We start from the raw sequence: 24,441 nt of genomic DNA, 5'->3' as shown, positions 1-24,441 counted from the left end.
TGACTTTTCCTGTAAAAGTGTAAATTCCTGCAACCAATTGGTTATGTGTTTGTATCATCTTTGATGGCACTTTGTTTACATCACGTTTACATGTAAATTGTGACAATTTATAATGATTGTAAACACGGAAAAAATGGAAGAATTAAATACAAGGAGAAAAATATTAAATCGCGTAATTTGTACATTGTTAGTGGAATCAGGTTACGACACCGCCGAGAAGCAATGTGTCGAAGTTTTGACAGAAATGCTTCAGTCTTGTGAGTATTTTTTATTTAAATTTCCTGTCATTTTTGTATTCAATTTTTATTTGATATACTCATATTTTATTCCATCTCGAGAATTTTATAATTAATAGAGAAAAAATAGTTCCTTTATTTTCAAGGTTTTCAAGTATGTTTTGTAGGTTACATTTTGTATATACAAAAACAATTTTTTGTATCTTTTGTGTACAAAAATTAATAACTTTTATATATATATATATATATAAAATTAACATGAATTTTAATATGAAAACTTCAATTTTTTCTATTTCTGCAATGATTTATTTCAAATAACTTAATCGTCAACATTTGAATTATGTATCTTTATAAATAGCAAAATTTTTCATCGAAATTCAATTATATTCAGGATTTTTTTTATCAAATTCATTGCAAAATCCAATTATTTTCATAAATAATAATATTTATCAGAGGAATTCAATTAATTAATTAATTAATTGCAGTTATCGTCGAAATGGGACAATCTTCAAGAAATTATTGTGAACTGGCCGGAAGAACGGAAGTCCTTATAGCGGACCTTATTTTGGCTTTAGTGAATGCCGGAATTCGAACAGATGACATCAGCACTTATGCGAACAGATCGAACAGATCTATTTTGCCGCAATTGCAGCAGCAAACGCAAACAAAGCAGTTAAATATTTTACAAGCTGGAGTGAAACAAAATCATCCTGCTCACATACCTAGTCATTTGCCAGCTCTTCCTGATCCACACGCCTACATTAGAACTCCCGTGAGTTTTATTATTAATTACTGGGGCAAATAATTGCAGAAATTCAATTATGTTCAAAAATTTTTTTAAATTCTCGTCGAAATTTCAATTATCTTTATAAATAATAAAATTTTTCTCTGAAATTCTATTATTTTCAAAAATTGATTATAAAATTTCAACTAATTTCAAAAATATTCCCCGGCTTCACAGTCTGTGCCCTATTTCCCTAAAAGTCCCCTTTTTTTAATTTTGGCCCCTAAACGTACCCTATTTTGATGTAAGATTAGTATTTTGTTAAAGTCAAGTCTCAATTATGTTTAGAAGTTGATTGTTTTTTAATATTATTTTATTATTACAAAACTTTTAATGCAATTATCTTGATAAATAACAAAATCGTTTACAGAAATTAAATAATTTTTAGGAATTTTAATAACATTCTTTAAAAAATTCAATTATTTTCATAAATTACAATATTCATTCCAAGAATTCAATTATTTTCAAAAATAATAAAATTCTTTGAAGAAATCCAATTATTTTTTTAAATTTTCACGAATATCTTGTCAAGAATTTAATTATCTTTACAAATAGGAAAATTTTTCGCCAAAAATTCAATTATTTTCAAAAATTTATAAAAATCTTTGCAAAAGTTCAATTATTTTCAAAAGTTTTTTGCAATTCAATAATTTTCAATATTTTTTTACTATTTTCATAAAATTTATCAACAGATTTAATTATTATAGAAATGATGAGAATGTAAAAACTTTTTGATACAATTCTACGAAAAGATTCAATTATTTTCATGAATAATAAAATTTCATTTGCGAATTCAATTATTTTCATCGCAGAATTTCGCAATTATTATTAAAAAATTTTTTAAAACTTGAGGAAAGAATTCAATTTTAAGAAAAATTCAATTATTCAATAAAACAATAAAAATCGTTCCAATAATTCAAATATTTTCATAAATAATTTTTAATTTGTCGCAGAAAATCAATTATTTTCAAAAATTTTTAAGTAATTTTGCAAAAAAATTCAATTAGCTTGATAAACAACAAGATCGCATAAATTCTTCCCATAAAATCAATTTATTATAAGGAATTTTAATAAAATTCTTTTCCAAAATTCAATTATTTTAATAGATATCAAAATTTATCACAAGAATTCAATTCTTTTGAAAAGTAATAAAATACTTTGCAGAAATTAAATTAAATTATTTTCAAAACTTTTTGAAAATTCTTCTCAAGAAGTCAATTATTTTCAAAAATTTTAATAAAATTCTTCTCATGAATTCAATTATTTTTAAGAATTATTATTTAAATTCTTCTCAAGAATTCAATTATTGTTAAAAAATTCAATAAAATTCTGCAGAAAGTTTTCAATTATTTTCAAAAATTGTTATAAAGAAATTGAGTCGAAGACTCGGAGTGATCCACTTCTTTATGTTTTATAATAAATATTCTTATAAGTTGTTCAATTTGAAAAGGTTTGAATTTAAAAATTTTAAACATCTTAATTCCAATAAAAAAAAAAATGATTAAATATTTATTTAAAGACGAAGTTATTCATGTTTTCGAATAATTTTACTTTTGAAGAAATTTGTAAATAAATTTAATAGAACATTTTTTTGAGTATCTCATAATTTTTAGAGTGAATCAGAATATTCTTTAGGGTCAGGGAAAAAGTCAAAGTTGTGTTTGGAAATCAGGTAAAAGTCAGGGAAATATAAAGTTAAATTTTTGTGGGAACCCTGTATAAATAAATTATTTTCAGTCCTCTATTTCTCCTAAAATACTTTTTAGGGGCACTGTGAAGCCTGTATTCCTCAATTTAATGATTTTCAATATCTAACTATTTTACTAAAAATTTTTCAAAAGAATTCAATTATTTAAAAAAAAATTTAATTGAATTTTGAAACACTTTAAATTAAAATCGTTGAAAATGTGAAATTTTCATACTTTTAACTAACAATTCTGTAGAATTAATTTTTTTTTAAAAGTTTAATTGAATTTTTTTTTTGAAATTATTTATAATAATTTATTAATTTATTTAAAGGAGAATTTTAGTTAAAAATTCTAAAAAGTAATAGTTGAATTGAAATGATGAAAATAATTTTTAAAAAGTTATAGTAGCAATATTCTTATAAGAATTTTAAAGAAATAAGCATATTTTCAATATTGTAAATTGTAAAAAATAAAAACGTCTTCTAAAAGTTAAACAGTAAAAAATAGAATGCCTCTCTTATTGTTCAATTAAAAAAACTAAAATTACTGATTGACAATAATAAAAAGTAAGGAACACTCTTTTTTTAAAAAAGAAAATCTAGTAATTCATTGAGTTATAAACATTAAAAATACAAATTATTTCCAGTAAAAAATTTATTTATTTTAATGAAATTATTTTCAGACCCACAAGCAACCCGTTACGGAATACGAAGCTATAAGAGAAAAAGTTGCTAACCAAAAGCGTGACATCGAAAGAGCGTTAACGAGATTCGTCGCGAAAACTGGCGAAACACATAGTTTATTTCTTACTGAAGATAACAGTATGTTTCCCTGTAAGTAATATTTTTCATCATTATTTTAATTTTTGAGTTCATACCACATTACAATCTTTCTAAAACTTTTATAAAACATTTTTGAGACGTTTTAATGCGTTTTACTATCGAAATCCATCAAGAAAGAATAATCGGTTTTTTGAAATTGACAAAGTGGTATGAATCCTTAAGGTGAAGACTATTTTTTGAAATTATATTTCTTTTCAGTGATTGCCTGTAAACCACAGCATCCAAGTTATCTCACTGCGCTCCTGCCTACAGATCAAGTATTTGATCAAGAGACAGAGGAGCAGTTTGAGCCGAAACCTGTTAAAAGAAAGAAGCCGGAAAAGAAGGAAGTTGAAGAAGGTAATAAAAGTATAAATTTTATTCCTTTACTTTTATTTTTTAATTTCATTGAATTACTAAACGAATTTCTTCTATTCAATTTGATTGCACTCAGAAATGTGGTTTTTCCTATTTTTCGTAGAAAGCGCTAAATTATTAATCATTTAATTAATGTTTTAATTGTTGAAAATAAATTTAAAACCATGAAAAAATAGAGGACTAACTCTGCTGGGGCTTTTTAGTTAGTGAAATGACTTGCTGATGAATTGACAATACAGGCCTCGGATCGACTTTAAGGTGCAAAAAAAGTCGCTTTAGTCGATTTAAAATAGAAAAAAAAGTCGAAAAAGTCGTTTATTTAATTCAGTGTCATCACAAAAATTTTATTTTTTATTCTTCTGATCTTTTACTGATTTCTAAATTTAATTATTTAAAACTTGAATAATTTCGTTAAATAAATATTTAAATACTTCTTGTTTGTTTTTATACGGAAATAAAATTTAGAAAATTTCTATTTAAAACCTTCTGAAAAATAACTTTTCAAAATTACAACTTTAATTCTCTTAAAATTCAATTATTTTCTTCAATTTTTAATCAAACTTCTTCTCGAAATCAATTATTTTTAATAATTTTCCGAAAGTTCTTAGAGAATTCAATTATTTAAATACAACTTAGAATGTTTTCCGAATCTTAATTTTTGTCAAATAAATCTGTTTATATTGTGACCTTAAGGCCACAATATAAACAGATTTATTATTTAGATACAAAAATTCAGTTTTTTATAAGGATTCTAACTGTCCCATGTTTTTTAAGTTAAGTATTAATTAATTTAAAAAAAAATTCTTTAAAATTAATTTTTCAAAAATATTTTTAAAATAATTTATGAAAGATAATAGTTTTTCAATTATATAAAATTGAAAAATTTCCAAACAATTGTAATTTGGTAAGTTCTATTAAAAAATAATTGAATTTTTAAAGAATTTTAATTATTAATATATACGCGATTTCTTCAAAATTTTAATAAATCTAAAAGTCATATGTTGTTAAAATGTTAAAAATAATTGTAAACAATTTTAATGTTATTATTTTTTGTAAGTGTTTGAATCTTTGGAAATTTGTATTTAAAAATATTGAAAATAATAATTTAATTTAAAAAAATTAGAATGCAAAAATTCTAAGAATTCTTTTTATCAAAAGTAAATTAATATAATTTTTTTGTAGCTAATTTTCATTAATTACCATTTTTAAATTTGAAGATTTTTCATTAAAATTTTTGAGAAATCAATTATTATTTTCAAAATTTACAATTAAAATTCTTTTAAAGTTTATTTTCAAAAATTTTTATCCAACACTTTGAAAAAAATTAATTATTTTCAATTAAGTTTTACAAAATTTCAATTATTAAAACTCTTTTTTATTGTAAATTTTGAAAATTTATTTAGTAATTTATAAAAATAGTTGAATTGTTTCGAAGAAATTATTAAAAATTTTAGGAAATAATTGAATTTTATGGAAATATTTGAATTCTTTCGAGAAATTCAATTTAATATGTTTTAAAAATAATTGAATTCCTGCAAAGAATTTTACAATTTATAAAAATAATTGAATTGTTTCGAAGGATTTATTAAGATTTTAGAAAATAATTGAATTTATTCGAAATATATTAAACATTGTTTTAAAAATTAAATTCTTCCGAGGAATTTAATTTTAATTATTTTCAAAATTTGCATTTAAAATTCTTCAAATGTTGATTTTCAAAAATTAAAAAAAAAAAAAACTAAAAAAATCAATTATTTTTAATTAAATTTTACAAAATTTCAATATTTATTGAAACTCTTTTCAATTGTAAATTTCGAAAATAAGTTGTATTTTATACTAAAAATTATTGCAATATTCCGAAGAAAAGTCGAAAAAGTCGTAATTTTTGAAAATAAGTCGGAAAAAGTCGCATTTTTTGAAAATAGTCGAAAATGTTATAATATCCGAGGCCTGACAATATTGTTTCGTGAAAAAATTCTAGGAAAATTCAAAATTTAAATTATGTTATTTACCGAAAAGTTTTCACCATATTTGTGTGTCTGGAAACAAAATTTCTGTTATCTTCAATTCTTTTCGTCATAGATTTAGTCAGGACTTTTTAATTTACACACATAGATTTAATTTGTTTTAGTTTAGTGTAAATTGTTTTAATTGTTTATTCATTTATAAATAATAATGGATTATTTTCCCTCCTTTCGTATATTTATTTACAATTTTAATTTTACATTTCTTACTTTCTTAGGTTTACTTATCAAACTTTATTCACTTATTAATAGCTAAAATAGATAATTTAGATTCTGACTCCAAACAAAATATACTTCCACTTTTTTGATATTTCTTTATAAGTTGTAATTTTTTATGTGAAAACTTTTTATTTTTCCTTGTAAGATATTTATTTAATTGTATCAAATTAACCCTGTATTTATTCTTATTTTTTAATTCTTAAATTCTTTGCAGTTTTGTGTGTTTTGATAATTTAAATGTAAATTTACTTTTGTTTTTAATTAGATATTTGTAATTTTTTATGTTTTCATATTAAATTTATTGTTTATTTATTAATTTTTTTATATATTTTTTTTTTGTTAATTCTTGTCGTCCATTGTGTTATTTTTGATATTTTATTTTCCATTTAAATTGCAGGAATTACTGACTGCAAGCTTTTTTAAAATTGGTCACTAATTTTCTAAATTTTTCAATCCAAATCTAAAGTTCTGTAATTTTTTGAAAAGTTTCTGAAAATTTTAATTAATCTGTACTTCAAAGATTTTAATGTTATGTTGTCGAAATATTCGACGTTTCAAATTTTAATTCACCAAAATGTATATAAGGCTCCTTTAAATTCCAATTAATTTCAGTTTTAATTAACTTCAAATTCAATTCAATTCGATGAATCTTAATTTTTTTCAATCTAATTCTTCAATTGGGTTTAATAATTGTATTTGTGTTTATTCATTTGCAGTTATTGTTGAATTTTACAGACAACTATAAATGAGTAATTAATAATTTAATACTAATATTGTAATAATTAATAATTTCCATTTTCTCAAATTTTAATCGTTTCTATATTCAGTTGATAATGCTTTTAAGTGCTATCAGTTCCATAGTATTTTTATTTTAACCAACTTTATATATTCAATCAAATTTTTGTATTATTCACAGTTTGAAACTTTTAAAGCTTCAATTAGTAAGAAATAATTAAAATTAATCGTCTATTTATTTATTTATTTAAATCAATTGATAAATTTTCAATTCAATTTTCAAGTCAATTTTCACATTAACATATTTTTTCTGCAAGATCTCTTCTTTACTTATTTTTAAAGAATAATTCAATATTTTATTTAGTTTAATGACAAAATATTTATTTTAATTGTTTGAAACTAAATTGCATTAATAGTTACGAAACGTTTTTCCTCAAAAAATTGAAATGATTAAAATTTTAAGGCATATTAAGAAAGGAACGTTCATAAATTATTCTTAACAAAACTTTTCGTCTTTCAGAAGTAAAGGCGAAAGTCGATCCCGTTGATCAAAACGAAGAAACAACGACTCAACAGGATACGATTGACAATCCGTACTTGAGGCCAGTACAAATTCCCAAGAATATAGTGACCGAGTCCTAAATATGGGAAATTAATTAAGGAAATAAAGTAAACCGTTTGGTTTGTTATGTAAATTAATAAAAGCTTTTTTATTATACCATGTATATAGCAAGTTTAGTAAACAATAAATATAAAATTTCTATTATCAACATTCCGATGTTTCGTAGTATTAAATTAGATTGTGCTAGTACATAAAATTTAAGCTCGATAATAAGGCAAGCACGTTGGATGATAAGATACCTAACAATTAGATTAATAACAAATCTACCATTTATACTATTTTATATAATATATAATATAAACACTCAATCTCTTATAAGTCATATTATAATACTTGGAATTGCACTTGTTGCTTGGACTTGTTGCTTCAGATTTTTGGACTAAGCGATTTTCTCCTAGCTCTTGCCATTCAAAATCACTAGTTACTTTTTATCAATTTAAAGTCGAAAGTTAAATAACATCTTTAAATGAGAATAAAACGTGTTTTATAAAATTAATGATTCCCTATTTTATACAAACATTTTTTTGTATATCAAACAACGCATAAAATAATATTAAAATTCGTCAAAAATTGACACAATTTTTCATTAAAATTTTTCATTTTCGAGTAGACAAGAAAAAGAAACAGGTAAAAAAAATTAAAACTCTTTTGGTTCACATTAATTCGGTTTTTTTGTCAAATTTATCAAAACTCGAAGTATTGGAGAATAAAACTACTTGAGACGTAGAATTGTCGTCAAATTTTACTTCTTATACTATTAGAAATAAATTTTAATTTAAAAGAGCAAATTACAACAGACTAGTAGTATTTTACAGAAATTTTCAAAAAATGAAAATATCAGGGTTGCCACAGGTCAAAGAAATAAGGGAAAATTCGGGGATTTTTATTAATAGTACTGGAAAAAATTAAATGTTTTGAATTTATAAGAAAATTCCGAATTTTTGTGTCTTTTTATTTGCCTCATAAACTATGAAATTACCACAAATTTTAGAAAAACCTTCAATTTTTTCTATTTCTGACAATAATTTCCTTCAAAATATCTTAGAACTTGTCATAAAGTTATTACTTATAAATCATTCAATGTAGAATTTGTTTGAAAAATTTTAATTTCAATTCTGTTGAAGTTAGTTTCAATTTTAAAAGTTTTAACGCAATTCTTTGAAAAAATTCAACTATCTCAATAAATATCAAAATTTTAGGAAAGGAATTTATCATTCGGTATTAATTAAAATTCTTTCCAAAAAATCAATTATTTTCAAAAATTTTTTAAAAAACTCTTGTCAACATTTTAATTATCTTTATAAATAGCAAAATTTTCCGTCGAAATTTAATTATATTCAGAATTTTTTATAAAATTCATTGCAAAATTCAATTATTTTCATAAATAACAATATTCATCACAAGAATTAAATTCTTTTCAAAATTAATAAAAATTCTTGGCAAAAATTCAATTATTTTCAAAAAAATCTGGAAAAAATGTCAACATTTAAATTATCTTTAGAAATGAATAGCAAAATTCATTGTGAAATTCAATTATTTTTATAAATAATAGTATTCATCACAAGAAGGAAAGAATATTCTTACGGCTACGCAATCATGATTTCAGACGATTTGACTCTTTCATTGAAGAAAGCCTGCGAGGAGGCGAAAAATACGATCCAAAGACCAGAAAAGGCTACAGCCCCAGTCCTAGAAGGATTTTCTGATACAACTTGTCAGAATTTATCAGATTCAAGCAAATTTCCGTCGGTTTCAAAAGGAAGAGACGCTCTTAAATTGATTTTATATAGATTTTTCGATCTTTATTTCCATGGGGCTGTTGACACAAAGGATTCTGTTGCTGCCTGTGTATTAGATATGGTTGCAAATGCCACCACTAGAAAAGGACCCATCTGGGATGATAATCACTTTGAAGGTGAAGGATATTATCCTCCCAATTTGTCGATAAAAGATAGCTTATCAACTGCAATAGATCTCGTAGGACCTGAGGTTGTTTATGCTCCTAATCTTATAGATCTCCCTCAAAAAGAGTCATATAAGAAACTTATGTCTACATATCAACCAGCAGCCCTAACAGGTTTCAGAAACCATGTTATAAAGATCTTAGAGGAGATGAACACCACCAAAGCGGCTAAGGAAGATGAAATTTCTCTGGTCAGACTAGCAGGCTTTTTAGCATTAACTCTTTTGAGATTTGCAACTAAAGATGAGGATCAAATGGGAAATGCTTTCTTGAAGAGGCAATATGCCGCTAATCTAGTGGCTATCGTTGGATGGAAAGCCGAAGCTCCTTTCTCCCCTCCTTCTAAATCTTGTTTGGAATTGTGCCTTCGAGCTTTGGTTAAAGGTAATGCCATCATTGGCGGAACCTTTGCTAAATTGGCTTATCGGTTCAGTTTGGTTTCGAAAGAGGCTTTGGGTGATCAGGACCTAGCCGGCTTTCTAGCTGCTTCCGTATTAACACACACCGCCCGGAATGGATTAGGTCTGGTTAATATGCTAGAACAAGTGTTGCTGATACTAGATGCTGATTGGACAGATGTCATGAAAAAGACTTATTTTGGTCAGACTCAAGCGGCGTGGGGGGCCATAAAGCGTTATTATGTTAGCTACATGACGATAGAACAAGGACAGGTTTGTCATTATTGGGCTAGAATTATAGACCATGGTTATTTGAGGAGTTTGAATCCTAAAGAACATCCTTTCCTAGCTACCATCCTTGCAACCATCTTAGTTAGAGTTCAGGGACCCGGAGTTTGGGAAGCAGAATGGGCCAAATCTCCTCGAGCAAGGACCGCAGAAGGAATGGCGATTGGAAATGCCTTGTTTGAATCTTATCAACCTTCGCTTGATAAGATGCAAGCCGCTGATGAGAGCTCTGTGATCCTCAACAAGGCCAGGACTATATTAAGGAATAACGGAAATGGAACAAATAGCAGACAGGCAGCTTTTGAAGAGGACTTCCAGTGAGCAATAGAACTGATAGTATTCATCACAAGAATTCAATTCTTTTCAAAAGTAATAAAATTCTTCTACAAAATTTAATTATTTAAAATTCATTACAAAAGTTCAATTATTTCCATAAATAACAATATTTATCACAAGAATTCAATTATTTTCAAAAATTTTAATAAAATTCATTGAAAAATTTGTATTTTTTGAAATTTTTTTTTTTAATTTAATAATTTGTTTCATCTACTATTTAAGTAAAATTTTCCAAAAGAATTGAATTATTTAAAGAAAATTTTAGCAAAGTTCTACACAAATATAATGCATAAATTTTTTCGAGAAAAATCAATTGTTTGAAAATTTTTTTTATAAAATTTTTCGCAATAATTCAATTATTTTCATAAAAAATAATAAAACTCATCGCAGAATTTCAATTATTTTTAATACAATTTTAATCGAATTCTTCGAAAAATGTAATTATTTGTTATTAAAATTCGTCGAAAGAATTGAATTATTTAAAAATTGGTTGATAAAATTATGTAATAAGAATTGAATTTTAAGAAACATTCAATTATTCAACAAATTATCTATATTTATATTTAAATAATTGAATACTCGTTGAATTATCGAATAAAAATTGATTTAAAAATTAATTTCAGTAAAATTTTTAGATTCTAATAATTGAATTTTGGAAAAGTTACCAATAATTGGAATTTTTAGAAATAATTAAATTTTGTAAAGGTTTTAAATTAAAATCTTTGAAAATCTGAATTTTTCATACTTTTAACTAACAATTCTATACAATTATTTTTAAAAAAAAAAGTTTAATTGAATTTTTTAAAAAAATTATTTTAATTTTTTGTTTTCTAATGTATATTTTATTGAAGAAATTCCGTATAAGAATCTAAATTTCGTAAAATTGAATTGTAAACATGTGGATTTGAACATTTTCAAAAATAATTAAAAATAGTTGATTTAAAGAAGAAGTTTAGTTAAAAATTCTAGAAAATAATAATTGAATTGAAATAATGAAAATAATTACATATAATAATATTATAAAAAATATTAAATATTAATATTATCAAAATTATATTATCACTTGGTTATTTTTAATAATTTAATTATTAGATATAAAACATGAAGAAATCGATCACTTCGAGTCTTCGAAATATTCTTTCAAGTTGTTGAATTTAAAAAAGGTTTGAATTTGAATGTTTTGAAGAATATTAATTCCAATGAAAAAATAATAATTATTTTCAAAAAATTTTAAGTAATTTTGCTATAAAGAATTCAATCAGCTTGATAGACAACAAAGTCGATTAAATTCTTCCCATAAAATCAATTATTTTAAGGAATTTTAATAAAATTCTTTTCCAAAATTCAATTATTTTGATAAATATCAAAATTCGTCACAAGAATTCAATTCTTTTGAAAAGTAATAAAATACTTTGCAGAAATTAAATTATTTTCAAAATTTTTTAAAAATTCTCGTCAAGAATTAAATTATTTTTATAAATAGATAGGAAAAATTCTTCTCAAGAATTAAATTATTGTCGAATAATTTTACTTTTGAAGAAATTTGTAAATAAATTTAATAGAACATTTTTTTGAGTATCTAATAGTTTTTAGAGTGAATCAGAATATTCATTAGGGTCAGGGAAAAAGTCTAAATTTTCTCTGAAAATCAGGGAAAAAGAAAATTAAATTTTTGTGGCAACCCTGAATATATTGATGATAAAATAATAACAAAACTAAAGAGCTAACTAATTATAGTTAAATGTAAAAATTTGAAATGAGATAATGGGAAGATAAGTAGAATTTGGAAGACAATAATACTCTCTCCTCGAACTGACTCTCTTTTGGCAAATATTTAGCACCATTTGTCGGAATTAAAACGAATAATAAAATGGACCAGTTAATGACTTACAATGGGGGGGATTATTGCACGTATTGTAAATTTATAAAAATAAACTGCCACGACTCCAGACTCGTAGTTGTATTAAAAAATAGTGTATGTATATTAATTTGTATAAACTCTACGTGATATTTAAAACACTCCAAAAATTTCTGCCCTATTTGCCTAAAAGTCATGCATTAAAACTTGTTAAATTGAGTATTTCGTTCACGATTGATATAAAATCCGGATATTAATATTCTGCTCTCGTAAATGCTGATTATCTCGAGTTTAGTGTTAAATTATTACTGTGATTCAAGAGCAGATGGACATTTTTTTGTGAAGAAAGTCGTGAAAAACTCTTCTAAAAAGGGCAGCGAGACCTTGTATAAGAATTGCAAAGTTTCGTTCTCTAAAGTTTAGTATTGGTACCAAGGCTGACGTCGAACCCATCGCAGCTTCATTCCAGAGGCTGTGCGAATTTTAATACTGGCACATTCGGCGGCGCGAACTGTCTCCTTGACGCTCTGCATCAAGTTTTGAGCGTTGCCAACGAGCATGTCTGTCGCCTCTTGATCCTCCTCAGTGCCTGCATTTCGAAACAAAAAAAAGAGAGTTAAACAGTTTTCTGGAACACAGTTTTCTGAAAAATCTACAACAAGACTGAATTAGTTTACTACATTAATTAGGTGCTTTATCTAAATTTAGAAATTACTTTTAATTGGTGTCTTTTTCTGGTCAAACTATGTGTCAATTTATGTCATTTCTTCAAAGAAAATACAAATCATAAAAATAAAGAAATAACGAGCATTCCAGGTAAAATGTTCATTAAAATTTTTTTTCTGCAACAACTTTTTTCCAATCGTATATGAAAAATAGAAGAACAAATATTTTCTTACTAGCAAATGTTACGCGCGGAACGAAAAATCCAATTTATTATTATGCAAATTCTAAAATTTTTTATTTTAAAATGAAACAAATTTTTGAATTAATTTAATAATTAAAATATTGAAAATTCATTCATTATCTATTTTTGCCAAAATTCAATTTTTTTAAAAATTTTTAATAAAATTTCACGAAAGAATTGAATTATTTTCTAAAATTTTAAAATAAATCCTTTAAAACAATTCAACTTTATTTATAAATAGTTAAATTCTTTGCAAAAATTTAATTATTTTTAATACAATTTTAATAATATTTCATGAAAGAATTCAATTTAAAAAAATTTTTAATAATATTTTTCGAAAAAATTCAATTATTGTTTAAAAATTTAACAAATCATTCGAGACAATTTAATTATATTTTCAAATAGTCAAATCTATGCAAAAATTTAATTATTTTCAATAAAATTTCACGAAAGAATTCTTTTTTTTTCTTAATTCGTTATAAAATATTTCAAAAGAATTCAATTATTTTATTGAATTCTAAAATTATTATTCTAATTTTTAAATAATTCTTTAAAAAATTTTAATAAAGTTTTACTAAAGAATTCATTTTTTTCTTATTAATTAGTTACACAATTTTTCAAAAGAATTCAATTATTTTCTCAAATTTTAATAAATCCTTTCTTAAAAATTTTATTACAGAATTCAATAAGGGGTCGTCCATATACCACGTGGACAGTTTAGGGGGGAGGGGGGGTTCGCCAAAAATCCACGATTTTCCACGAGGGGGGAGGGGGGGGTCAATACAAATGTCCACGTGGACACAAAAGTTTAATTTTATATCTTTTTTTTCTTTTTATTCAACTTTATTATTAGATTATTATTAGATTGTGATCAGACAATATTTGTAATACGAAATTTATTTAACTGTCAAAAAAACGCCAAATTCTTTTTTAATTTATATTACAAAATCATTATCGTAAATGCACAAATATGAATATATTTATATGCAAATTTGTCAATTAGGAATACAAAGCAACCTCTACAAACTCTTACAAATTCTAAAAAAAATAATTTCTATTATTGTTTATGTGAAGGCTTAAAGCTATTGGATTTTAGAAAATTTAAGATTTGTTACCGAAGAGATTAAGTATTTCTACTAATATAATAATTGAAGATATATTGCTGCCAAAGTCCTCTCTATAATACTAAAAATGGTATTTACCTATTTAATAATATTTTAAGATAATTTAGTCTTTATTGAATTTTAAAGAAGTTTGTTATAAAAAAATTTAAAGAATTTTTTAATTGTATTTCTTATTAAATATCTTTTTATTATTCACTATTTTAAAATAAAAAACCCGATTGTCCACGTGGACAATCAGGGGGGGGAGGGGTTCGTAAAAAATCCACGATTGTCCACGAGGGGGGAGGGGGGGGGGTCAAAAAGTGTCTAAAAAGTGTCCACGTGGTATATGGACGACCCCTAATCAAATGTTTAATTTCAATTATTAAAAAAACGATTATTTTAAAAACTTGAAAGAAATTGTTCATAAAATTCAATTACTGTCAAAATTTTCATTTAGAATTCTTAAGGAAACTCCATTATTTAAAAAAAATTGAAAGAAATTCTTTAAAAGAATTTAATTAAGATTTTCAAAAATTTTCATAAAATTCTTATCGAGAATTCAATAATTTTCATTAATAATAAAATTCTTCAAAAAAATTCAATTATTTTCGAAAATTTTAATTCCTCTTTCGGCAAGATCTCAATTATTTCCATAATTTATCAAATTTGTTTGCAGGAATTTAATTATTTTAAAGAATTATATACAAATTTTGCACAGAAAATTAATTACTTTGAAAAATTTTGATAAAATTATTTGTGAGAATTGAATTATTTTCAAATTTTAATAAAATTCTTTGCAGGAATTTAATTACTTTAAAGAATTTAAAATGAATTCTTCCCAAAAATATTCTTATTTCGACAAATTTCAATACAATTTTTTGTAAGAAAAAATTTAATTAAATAATTTGAAAAAATTTAATTCTTTTTCTAAACAATAAAATTCTCTGTAGAAATTCAAATGTATTGAAAAACTTTAGTAAAATTCTTTATAAAAATTCACTTATTTTTAATACAATTTTAATAAAAATTCTTACCAAGATTTCCATGATTTTTATAATTACCTAATAAAATTTCTCGAAAAAATTCAATTATTTTCAAAAGTTTTGATAAAACCTTTTATGAGAATTTAAATATTTTTAATATTATTTTCATTAAATTTTTCGTAAGAATTAACTTATTTTTAAAATTTTTCTTAATTACATTTTCCACAAGATATTTAATTATTTTCAAAAATTTGGATAAATTTCTTTATAAGAATTCAATTATTTCAGATTCAAAATTATAAAAAAAATATTTTTTACTGAAATCAATTTGGTTAAATTGATTTTTTGTACTTTTTAATCTTCAATGCAATAAATTAAAGTTTTTCATTAATTTTAAAATTCAAAACATTTAAAAGAAGAATTATCAAAAAAATTAGGAAACAAAAAGTAAACGAAAGCAACTAATTTTAAACTGCGAACAGATTACCGGAACACAACGATTAATAATATACAGAAGAAGAAGACATAGATTTTGTTATTAGATGAAAATTGTGAAAGTTGTGATTCTTTCAAATTCAACTTTTTCATGTAGAAGCCGAGGACTTCTGAAACACGTTTTTCTCTAGTACTGCTAGTAGATAAAAAAATGTACTTTTTTTTAATGTTTTGCAATTTTTTATAAACATTTTTCTGAAAAAATCGTAGAAAATAACAAGGGGTAGAAAAGTGAAAATAAATTTAGAGGTTCATTGTCCAGTTTCTTAGATAAAGAAAAATCGATTTTTTTGAAATCCTTGACCAGAAAGTCCTCTTAAATACGATAAATATTACACTAAATTTTTTGATGACTATAAGAATTGTTTTTATCATGCATAAAGAAAGAAATATTAACATGACGAAATCATGCACATTCTTGAAATTTTTCTGTTTGAAAAGGATCATTCCTGCATACATATAAAAAGACTGACGATGTGCTTAAAATAAATAAGGATCGTTACAAAAATTGTGTATCGTTTTATATTTCATGAATTAAAATGAAAGTTTTAATTTTTTAATTAGTTGACTTGAAAAAAAGTCTTTTGCTTAGTCGAAAGATAAAGATAAAAGTAAATATAATTGCTCAAAAAATAACGAGAACATGTTTTTAATTTAAAATGATGTTAGATTCAAGAATATAATTGTGAATTTGTATTTTAGAAGAAAACTTCCTTTGGAAATTTGAAGGCATTTTTTAAAAGCAAACTGATTTTATAAATTAGAATATTGAATGGTGAGTGCGTGTGTGCTGATATAAATAAAAGAATCAACGATACTACTTATTAAATTCTGTCTTTCGAAGTGAAAAATTAGAAATTCCTAAAATTTGTCCATTAAATATTGAATTATTTGTAAACTTTAACGATGCAAATAGTTCTCATATCTAGATTAAAAATATTTTGAGACTATAATATATAATATAGAAAAATGTATCAGGCATGATTAAATACAACTTTTTACCATAGAGCATCAGCTCTTCCCAGGTGGGGAGTGTTTCTAAGCAAACAAAAATTTTACAACTTCAGTAATGTTTTCACTTTTCTCTGTCTAGATCAGTTCAATTATTTTCATCCATGATTAGCATTGATATTACATTCATTATTTAAAATTGGGGAAAATTCACCAATTATTATTATTATTTGCGAGTTATAGAGAGCCAAAAATTCTAAAAAAAGTTCCAAAAATTCAAAAAGTTCCAAATTGTTTGATTTGTCCAAAAATTCTTTTTCCCAAATGTCGTTATTTCAAAAATTCTTTCTTTTCTTTTTTAACCTTCGGAGAACACACCTCTTTTAAAATCATTTTTCTAAGCTCAACCAATTTTGAACTGTTCATCTGATCAACCTAAGGATTTTTTAAAAATATATAGTTTAAACTCTGTAGAATTGAACGATTGTGTGTACGGTTTGTGATCCGCAAGTAATGAAATATTTAACTGTTTGTCATTATTAACGGCACGAACCATGAGAAAGTCCCAGTCAGCAATTGGACGCTCACAAGTAGGAAGGGGAAACTTTACCCTTTCCTTCTTGTGAATGTCCAATCGCTCTCTGGGTCTTTCTCAGGGTTCGTGCTATTTAATAATTGCTTTCAAAATTTACAATCAGATAATGTTTAGTTACCCGCTTTAATGCTTTAATTTGCACATTTCGTAAAGAAAATGTAAAAGTTTTAATTTTTATAAAAATGGAAAGTGCAAAAAATTGTGATTTTAGGGTTTGGTTCGTTTTCAATTTCGTATGTTTACATATCACAACTTGGGCATGTTTACGATTAATATAATCATCCGATTGCTGCAATAAGAAATTTAATTTATTTGTAATTTTCTACATTGTAATCTTAATGTTTTTAATTAATATTTATTTCAAAAATAAAATAGTTATTTTATGAAATATTTTTCTTCAAATATATATGTCCAGGTTTAGGATTATTAAAATGAAGTTAAAATATCATAAAGTCTTTCAACATTAATGATTGCACATCAGTTCATTTAAACAATGAAATATCTAACACGACTCAATTAGGTATCTACAAATTGCATAATTTTCTTTTTCAATATAAACCCTGAGAAACTATTATTAAGTCATAGTTATAAAATTGACCTTAGTACCTACATAGTCCAAGTCGCGGTTCCCTCGGGTTCCTCTAAAAAACCTTTCAATCATGATGAGGTGTAAATTTAAATTAATAAAAATGTTAACTAATTTGAATTAGTGACTAACTTTTTTTTAGTAAATTTTACTAATTCAAAAGCAAAAAGTCAGTCACTAATTCAAATTAGTTAACATTTTTACTAATTCAAATTTAGCGAAATGATCAATGGTGTTGAATTTGAATATTACGATGAAGATCTAATTTCAACTGAATTACGAAGTGGAGCAAGATTTCCGAATGTGGGATTGGGAACTTGGAATGTATGTGATTTTATTTTTTACTACATGTCGTTATACTTATTTTGTTCATACATTAATTAAAACTCCTCCTGAATGGATTCACCCGTTTTTGCGTGATCTCCGAATCAACAGAATTAGTTTATATATTTATTTATAGGCTTTTGCCCCTTTTTCCGACAAAGACGTTGAATTGGCTGTGGTTGAAGCTTTAACAATGGGATATAGACTAATAGACTGTTCTCCAACTCATTTGAACGAAAAAGCAATTGGAAAAGCTTTAAGGCAAATATGGACAATGAATAGCTGGACAACAATTACAAGAGATGATATTTTCATAGTGAGCAAGGTATGTTACAATTTCGATATAACCTTTTATAATTTTAGTAATTAATAAATTATATAATTCATAAATGTTAAAATATCTATTGAATTAAAGAATTTTTTAATAATCGAAATTTCGTAAAATTAAAATTTTGAACAAATGAACCGTCCAACTTGGAAAATCTAGGTACATTTTTTATCAACAGCGTAAAAATTAACAATTAAATACTGTTTTTATTTAAAAATATCTAGTTACCACCTACGGGTAACCGGCCTGGTGGAGTGGCGAAACATTTGAACCAAACATTAAAAGACTTACAATTAGATTATTTGGATCTCTATTTAATTGAAGCGCCGTGGACTTTCGAGGAAGATGGTGAAAAATTGATTCCGACTAATGAGGACGGAGAAGTAAAATTGGACATGAATACTGACAATATAGCTACTTGGAGGGAAATGGAAAAACAGGTTGACCTAGGAAAAGTCCGAGCCATTGGTCTGTCAAATTTCGAATATTCACAAGTTATGGAAATCGATCGCGCGTCACGAATTCCCATTTCCGTAATTCAAATGGAAATGCACGCCTATTTCCAACCAGACGCAGACCATGTACGTTTCTACCTATATCCATTCTTTCTTTTATACTATAATACATACCCAGCTGAAAAAGTTCTATAGAATTTCACTAGAATAATTCTATATGAATACTAGTGAATATTCTATAGAATTTCTACATGAATTCTACTAAATTTTAGTGACTATCAGACTCGAACTAGGTCCGTAAATTTGATTCAAGTCCGTAAAAGACATTTAATAAATTATTTATTTGTTAATTTAAATAAATGAATTTTTTGAGTATCTAATACTTTTTTAGAGTGAATCAGAATATTTTTTAGGGTCAGAGAAAAAGTGAGAATTTTGTCTGGAAATCAGGGAAAAGTCAGGGAAAAGTGAAAATAAATATTTGTGGCAACCCTGAATACGTAATTGAATTTCGAAATTAATTTTGTTGAAAAAGTGTAATTGAATTTTTTTATATTATTTGAAGTTTTTATTTTCTAATATATATTTAATTGAAGAATTTACGAAAAATTGAAATTTGTAAAATTGTACCTATATATTGTAAATAAATGGATTTTGAAAATTGTTGAAGAACTTTTTCGAAAATTAATTGATTTTAAAGAAGAATTTTAGTTAAAAATTCTTAAAAATAATAATTGAATTGAAATGATGAAAATAATTTTGAAGAAGTACAATCTGGGTGTCCAGCGATTCTTTAAAAAAAATTCAAGGACTTTTCAAGGTTTTCAAGGTCTAAAATAATTTTTTCCAAGGTCCATTTTTAGGGTACTAATTATTCAAAATAATTGTTATTTATAATCCAGTGTAATAGAGTAAGTTCTGTTTACTAGTTTTCCTCAATGAGAGTAAATTTTTTACTTACTCTCTAAATTTGAATTAGTAAAAATTATTACTAATTTGATTTAGTGACTGACTTTTTTCTTTTGAATTAGTAAATTCTGTAGAATATTCACTAGAATTCATATAGAATGATTCTAGTGAAATTCTAAAGAATTTTTTCAGCTGGGTACGTATAAATCTACATAAACATTTAATAATGAAATGTAATATTGCAGCTCGATAAGTATAGAGAGATGGGAATAAAAGTAATGGCATGTTGTCCACTTGGATCACCAGGTCTCGCCAAGTTCACCGGAAAACCAGAAGAGTTCTCTAATCCAATGAACGATCCGACAGTTAAAAAGATAGCGGACAAGTATGATAAAACTCCAGCCCGAGTTTTACTCAGGTTTCTAATTCAAAAAGGAGTGTCAGTGATTCCAAAAAGTTATGATAAGGATAGACTCTACGAAAATAGTGATGATTATTTTGATTGGGAACTTGAATGTTCAGATATAGAAGAACTGGATGCTCTTAATAAAGGACCAAATGGTCGAGTACTGGATTTCGTCAGTTTCTTTAAAGGCATCGAGAAACATCCTCAATTTCAATTTCAAATCAACAAGAAAACTGAAGAGGAAATTGAAGACGAAAATGAAGATGAAATTGAATATTATATTGAAGAAGATGGATATTTTGAGTAAGTGTGCCAATTGTGTCAGGTGCTCCAATTATGTCGACTTTGTGAAAAATATAATTATTTGCTACTTTAGAATAATATAATTATTTGAAAAAGTTATTTTCGACCTTACTCGATATAATTGTACGTAAAGAAATATATTTAAACTATTATTTAATTTAATTATTTAAGAACAAAGATTGCTCCGCGACATAATTGACACATTTCCATAGAATACACGTGCTCCAGTTATGGCGCGCAACGTATCTTCTAAATACACATTATTTTCCCCGCCGAAATCGACTCAATCCCCCACATAATTGACGTTTTTGATCTTATTTTTTATTGCTTAAATTTGTTTAAATAATTAATTTTTATAAAATTATTATCTAAATGACACAGGCTTTTAATTAAATAAGCTATAAATTTACTTCTTTCATATTATACAGCATAGACATGCCCTAAAAACCTAAAATAAAAATAAACATGGCTGAAATAATCCAAGATATCGTTTCAAGTTTCGAAAATTATATTCTGGAAAATATTCCAAATTTGGAACATTTTATTTCAACAATTTTTCATAATTTGAAAAAAAGAATTTTTGATTTTGGAACTTCTTTCCTAAAAACTTTGGGTTTGGAACTCTTAACTTGGAATTTTTGTACCCTAATCTGTTCTTGGCGATTAAAAACTTGTTTATTTACATGCTCGCAAGGTTAGAGTACCATTCAATGAATGTTGAGAATGAATATTTCAAGTTATAGACAAAAAAGAATTCTGTCATCTTAAATAGGAGATAATTACCTTGTGCTCCAAGCATCGTGGCCTTGACTGTCGACAATATCTTCAGCTGTGTTCCTATCGTTGGAATGCGTTCGCAAACTTGGAGTAAATTCTGCAATGTATAGAAAAGAAAGTGTTAATAACATGGAAAATTACAATACATTGGGTAAATGGAAGAGAGAATTGAGAAAAATTTTACCGTTCTGATACGTTTGTCAGTACACTCTCTGGCGAGTTCTTTGGCGAGACGAGTGACCTCCTGAGAAGCTTCGGCAATAGCCTTGGCGCAAGCGATCAAGTCGCGCTTATTTCCACCTTCTCCTCGCACCAATCCCGACAATCTGCCCATCAAAATAGCCATCTTCTTAGCTGCCGCAATTATTTCGTTATCTTTGCTTGACCACTGGCGCACTTCTTGGTGCAATCCATGAGCTGCCATCTGGAAAATGGAAATAACCATTTATGAATAAAAACTCATTTTTTAATGCCTTTTCCAGGCTTCGCACTCATCTACTAAAACCTACTATTTACTACTTTTTTTACGTTATGCTACTATTTGGGTATTTTTTTTAGATTTCAGCCACTAAAAGCTACTATTTCTTTTTTTTTTAATTTCCACTACTTTAAATTTGTTAATATTGGAAATAAAAAAACTATTCGAAAAAATTATAATCAAATTCTTTAAAACGATTCAATTATTTTCAAAAATATTCCAAATGCAATAATTTTCAATATCTGGTATTTTTATAAAACTTCGCAAAAGAATTTAATTATTTTAACAAAAATTGATAAAATTCAACCAAAATTCAATTATTTTCATAAATAACAATATTCATCACAAGAATTCATTTCTTTTTAATAGTAATAAATTTTTTCTTGGAAATTCAATTATTTTAAATAATTCTAATAAAATCGTTCGCAAGAATTCAATTATTTTCTTAAATAATGAAATTCATCACTGGATTTCAAATATTTTTTTTAATAGGTACAATTTTACTAAAATTGCTTAAAAAAAGAATTTAATTATTTTCAAATATGTTAATACAATTGTTCGAAAAAAAATCAATTATTTTAATTACAATTTTAATAACATTTTTTTGAAATAATTCAATTATTCTTTTAGATTTAAATAAAATTCTTCCCAAGAATTCAATTATTCAAATAAATAATTCTTCGAAAGAATTCAATTATGTCGATAAATAACAAAATTATTTCCGAAAATTCAATTATTTTGAAACATTTTTAAAAAAATTCTTTGCAAAATTTAATTGATTATTATTTTTTTAATTATACAAAAGTTCTTCAATTATTTTCGAATTACATTACAATGTTTATAAAAAACTAATTCTTAGAATTGTTTTATTACAATTTTTTAAGATTCAATTACCTTCGAACAAAATAAATTCAAATTTTTAAAAATTTACTATTTTAGAATTTTTGAGAAATCATTTATAATTAAAATTCTTCAAAAATTTGATTATTTTTTTATATTTTTAAAAAACTCAATTATTTCAAAAAGATTTAATCAAATTTCAATTATTTTTCAAAGATTTTACTACATTTGAATTATTTTTTAAAAGATTTTACCAAATTTTAATTTTTGGACATTTTTTAATTGCATGTAATTGTAAAAATATTGTCTTTCAAAAATTATTTAGAAATATTTTTAAAAAGTTAATTTTACGAATTTCTTTATTAAAATTTTTTTAAATATTCTACCTAAATATCTTCAAAAAAAAATTAACAGTTTCAATTATTATTATAAAATTACATTTTTTGAAATAATTTAATTATTCTTTTAGATTTTAATAAAATTCTTTACAAAATTCAATTGTTTCCATAAATAACAATATTTATCTCAAGAATTCAATTATTTATAAACTAATAAATTTCCTCTTGAAAATACAATTCTTTTCAAAAATTCTAATAAAATCGTTCGCAAGAATTCAATTATTTTCATAAATAATAAAATGCTTTTTAGGAATTCAATTACTTTCAAAAAAAATTTAATAAAATATTTAATAATTGAACCACATTCAATTATTGTCAAAAATTTTAATAGATTTCTTTGTAAAATTTAATTATTTTCAAAAACTTTTCGCAATTCAATGATTTTCAATATTTACTATTTTCATAAAATTTTCAAACAATTTCAATTATTCGAAAATTTCTTTGTAAAAATCTTCGTAAGAATTCAATTCTTTTTATAAATAATGAAATTCTTCTCAGGAATTCAATTATTTTTGAAAATTTCAATAAAATTCATCTCAGGATTGCCATTATTTTTAATACAATTTTACAGGAATTGCTCAAAAAATAAAAAAAATTTAATTTGAATTCCTCGAAAAAATTTAAAAAATATTTGATATTTTATTAATTATTTCTTTTTGTTTTTGAATAATTAAATTCTCGTTGTTGAATTCTGATAAGAATTGAAAGAAAAGAATTTTATCAAAAATTCTAGAAAATAATTGAAATTAATTAATTTAATTCCTTAATTTAATATTAATTAATTGTAAAAATTCCAGAAAATAAAGTTAAACATTGAAACAATTGGAAATTTTGCCAAGATTCGTTGAACGAATCTTACGTTTTATATTTAAAAAAAATCTTATTTTTTCACTTCTAAACATTATTTTGAAATATAATCTCGTATTTTTGATAAATTGTAACTGGAAATTTAGAAAATAATTGAATTTTACAACAAATTTATAATTTGATTTACTACTTGTTTTCAGTCTTAAAGTCAATACTTTTTTTTATTAATTAACGAGTGCGAAGCCTGTTAATTGTAATGAATAAATCTGTCATTGATGTTTCAAAGTTTCAATGAAATTTTAAATTTGCATTTTTATCGGCGATTTAATAACACTGAAAAAAAATTCCAAATTTGAAATAAAATAAAAAATGTATTACAAAAATATTTATCGATTCATTTAATTTTCCTTTTTTTGACACAGATTTTGATGCACTTTTAATAT

At 24.5% G+C, this 24,441-nt stretch overlaps 3 protein-coding genes across 8 annotated transcripts in view; 2 read left to right on the top strand and 1 right to left on the bottom strand.

Moving 5' to 3' along the window:
• Window positions 1–3: 3 nt before the first annotated feature.
• Window positions 4–7,657, top strand: LOC122507518 (transcription initiation factor TFIID subunit 8). Its single transcript, XM_043620269.1, has 5 exons — window positions 4–257; window positions 722–1,008; window positions 3,391–3,541; window positions 3,749–3,889; window positions 7,406–7,657. The coding sequence occupies exons 1-5, from the start codon at window positions 113–115 to the stop codon at window positions 7,525–7,527; spliced, it is 846 nt and encodes a 281-aa protein (XP_043476204.1). The 5' UTR covers window positions 4–112; the 3' UTR covers window positions 7,528–7,657.
• Window positions 7,658–12,397: 4,740 nt separating this feature from the next.
• Window positions 12,398–24,441, bottom strand: part of LOC122507412 (vinculin) — a 44,311-nt gene continuing 32,267 nt past the window's right edge. For all 5 annotated transcript variants that reach the window (XM_043620107.1, XM_043620109.1, XM_043620108.1 and 2 more), the window contains 3 exons: window positions 21,660–21,899; window positions 21,482–21,572; window positions 12,398–12,939 (listed from right to left, as the gene is read on the bottom strand). In XM_043620107.1, the coding sequence (XP_043476042.1) occupies window positions 12,770–12,939; window positions 21,482–21,572; window positions 21,660–21,899 (501 nt within the window). In that variant the 3' untranslated portion in view covers window positions 12,398–12,769. The remainder of the gene's footprint in view (window positions 12,940–21,481; window positions 21,573–21,659; window positions 21,900–24,441) is intronic.
• Window positions 17,945–20,860, top strand: LOC122507413 (aldo-keto reductase family 1 member A1-B-like). 2 transcript variants are annotated; one of them, XM_043620112.1, is made up of 5 exons: window positions 17,945–18,054; window positions 18,192–18,297; window positions 18,434–18,622; window positions 18,850–19,206; window positions 20,235–20,860. In XM_043620112.1, exons 1-5 carry the CDS (start codon window positions 18,047–18,049, stop codon window positions 20,700–20,702), a joined length of 1,128 nt encoding a protein of 375 aa, XP_043476047.1. In that variant the 5' UTR covers window positions 17,945–18,046; the 3' UTR covers window positions 20,703–20,860. The 2 variants fall into 2 exon arrangements, with proteins under 2 accessions (XP_043476047.1, XP_043476048.1); XM_043620113.1 differs by having other exon boundaries at window positions 17,996–18,066; window positions 18,169–18,297.

The sequence above is a fragment of the Leptopilina heterotoma genome, unplaced genomic scaffold, assembly GCF_015476425.1.
Source record: "Leptopilina heterotoma isolate Lh14 unplaced genomic scaffold, ASM1547642v1 Lhet_47, whole genome shotgun sequence".
In the NCBI taxonomy this organism is placed as follows: domain Eukaryota; kingdom Metazoa; phylum Arthropoda; class Insecta; order Hymenoptera; family Figitidae; genus Leptopilina; species Leptopilina heterotoma.
Note: the sequence above shows the minus strand (reverse complement) of the source record. Positions and strands in the feature narration are given on the sequence as shown.

What these genes read in the sequence shown, in the direction of transcription:
- LOC122507413 (XM_043620112.1), top strand. An exon ending in TGGGATTGGGAACTTGGAAT is followed by an intron (nt 18,298 to 18,433) that starts GTATGTGATTTT and finishes ATTTATTTATAG; the next exon opens with GCTTTTGCCCCTTTTTCCGA. An exon ending in ATATTTTCATAGTGAGCAAG is followed by an intron (nt 18,623 to 18,849) that starts GTATGTTACAAT and finishes AAAAATATCTAG; the next exon opens with TTACCACCTACGGGTAACCG.
- LOC122507518 (XM_043620269.1), top strand. Translation starts at nt 113, where the DNA reads ATGATTGTAAACACGGAAAAAATGGAAGAATTAAATACAAGGAGAAAA. An exon ending in GACAGAAATGCTTCAGTCTT is followed by an intron (nt 258 to 721) that starts GTGAGTATTTTT and finishes AATTAATTGCAG; the next exon opens with TTATCGTCGAAATGGGACAA. An exon ending in AAAGAAGGAAGTTGAAGAAG is followed by an intron (nt 3,890 to 7,405) that starts GTAATAAAAGTA and finishes TTCGTCTTTCAG; the next exon opens with AAGTAAAGGCGAAAGTCGAT.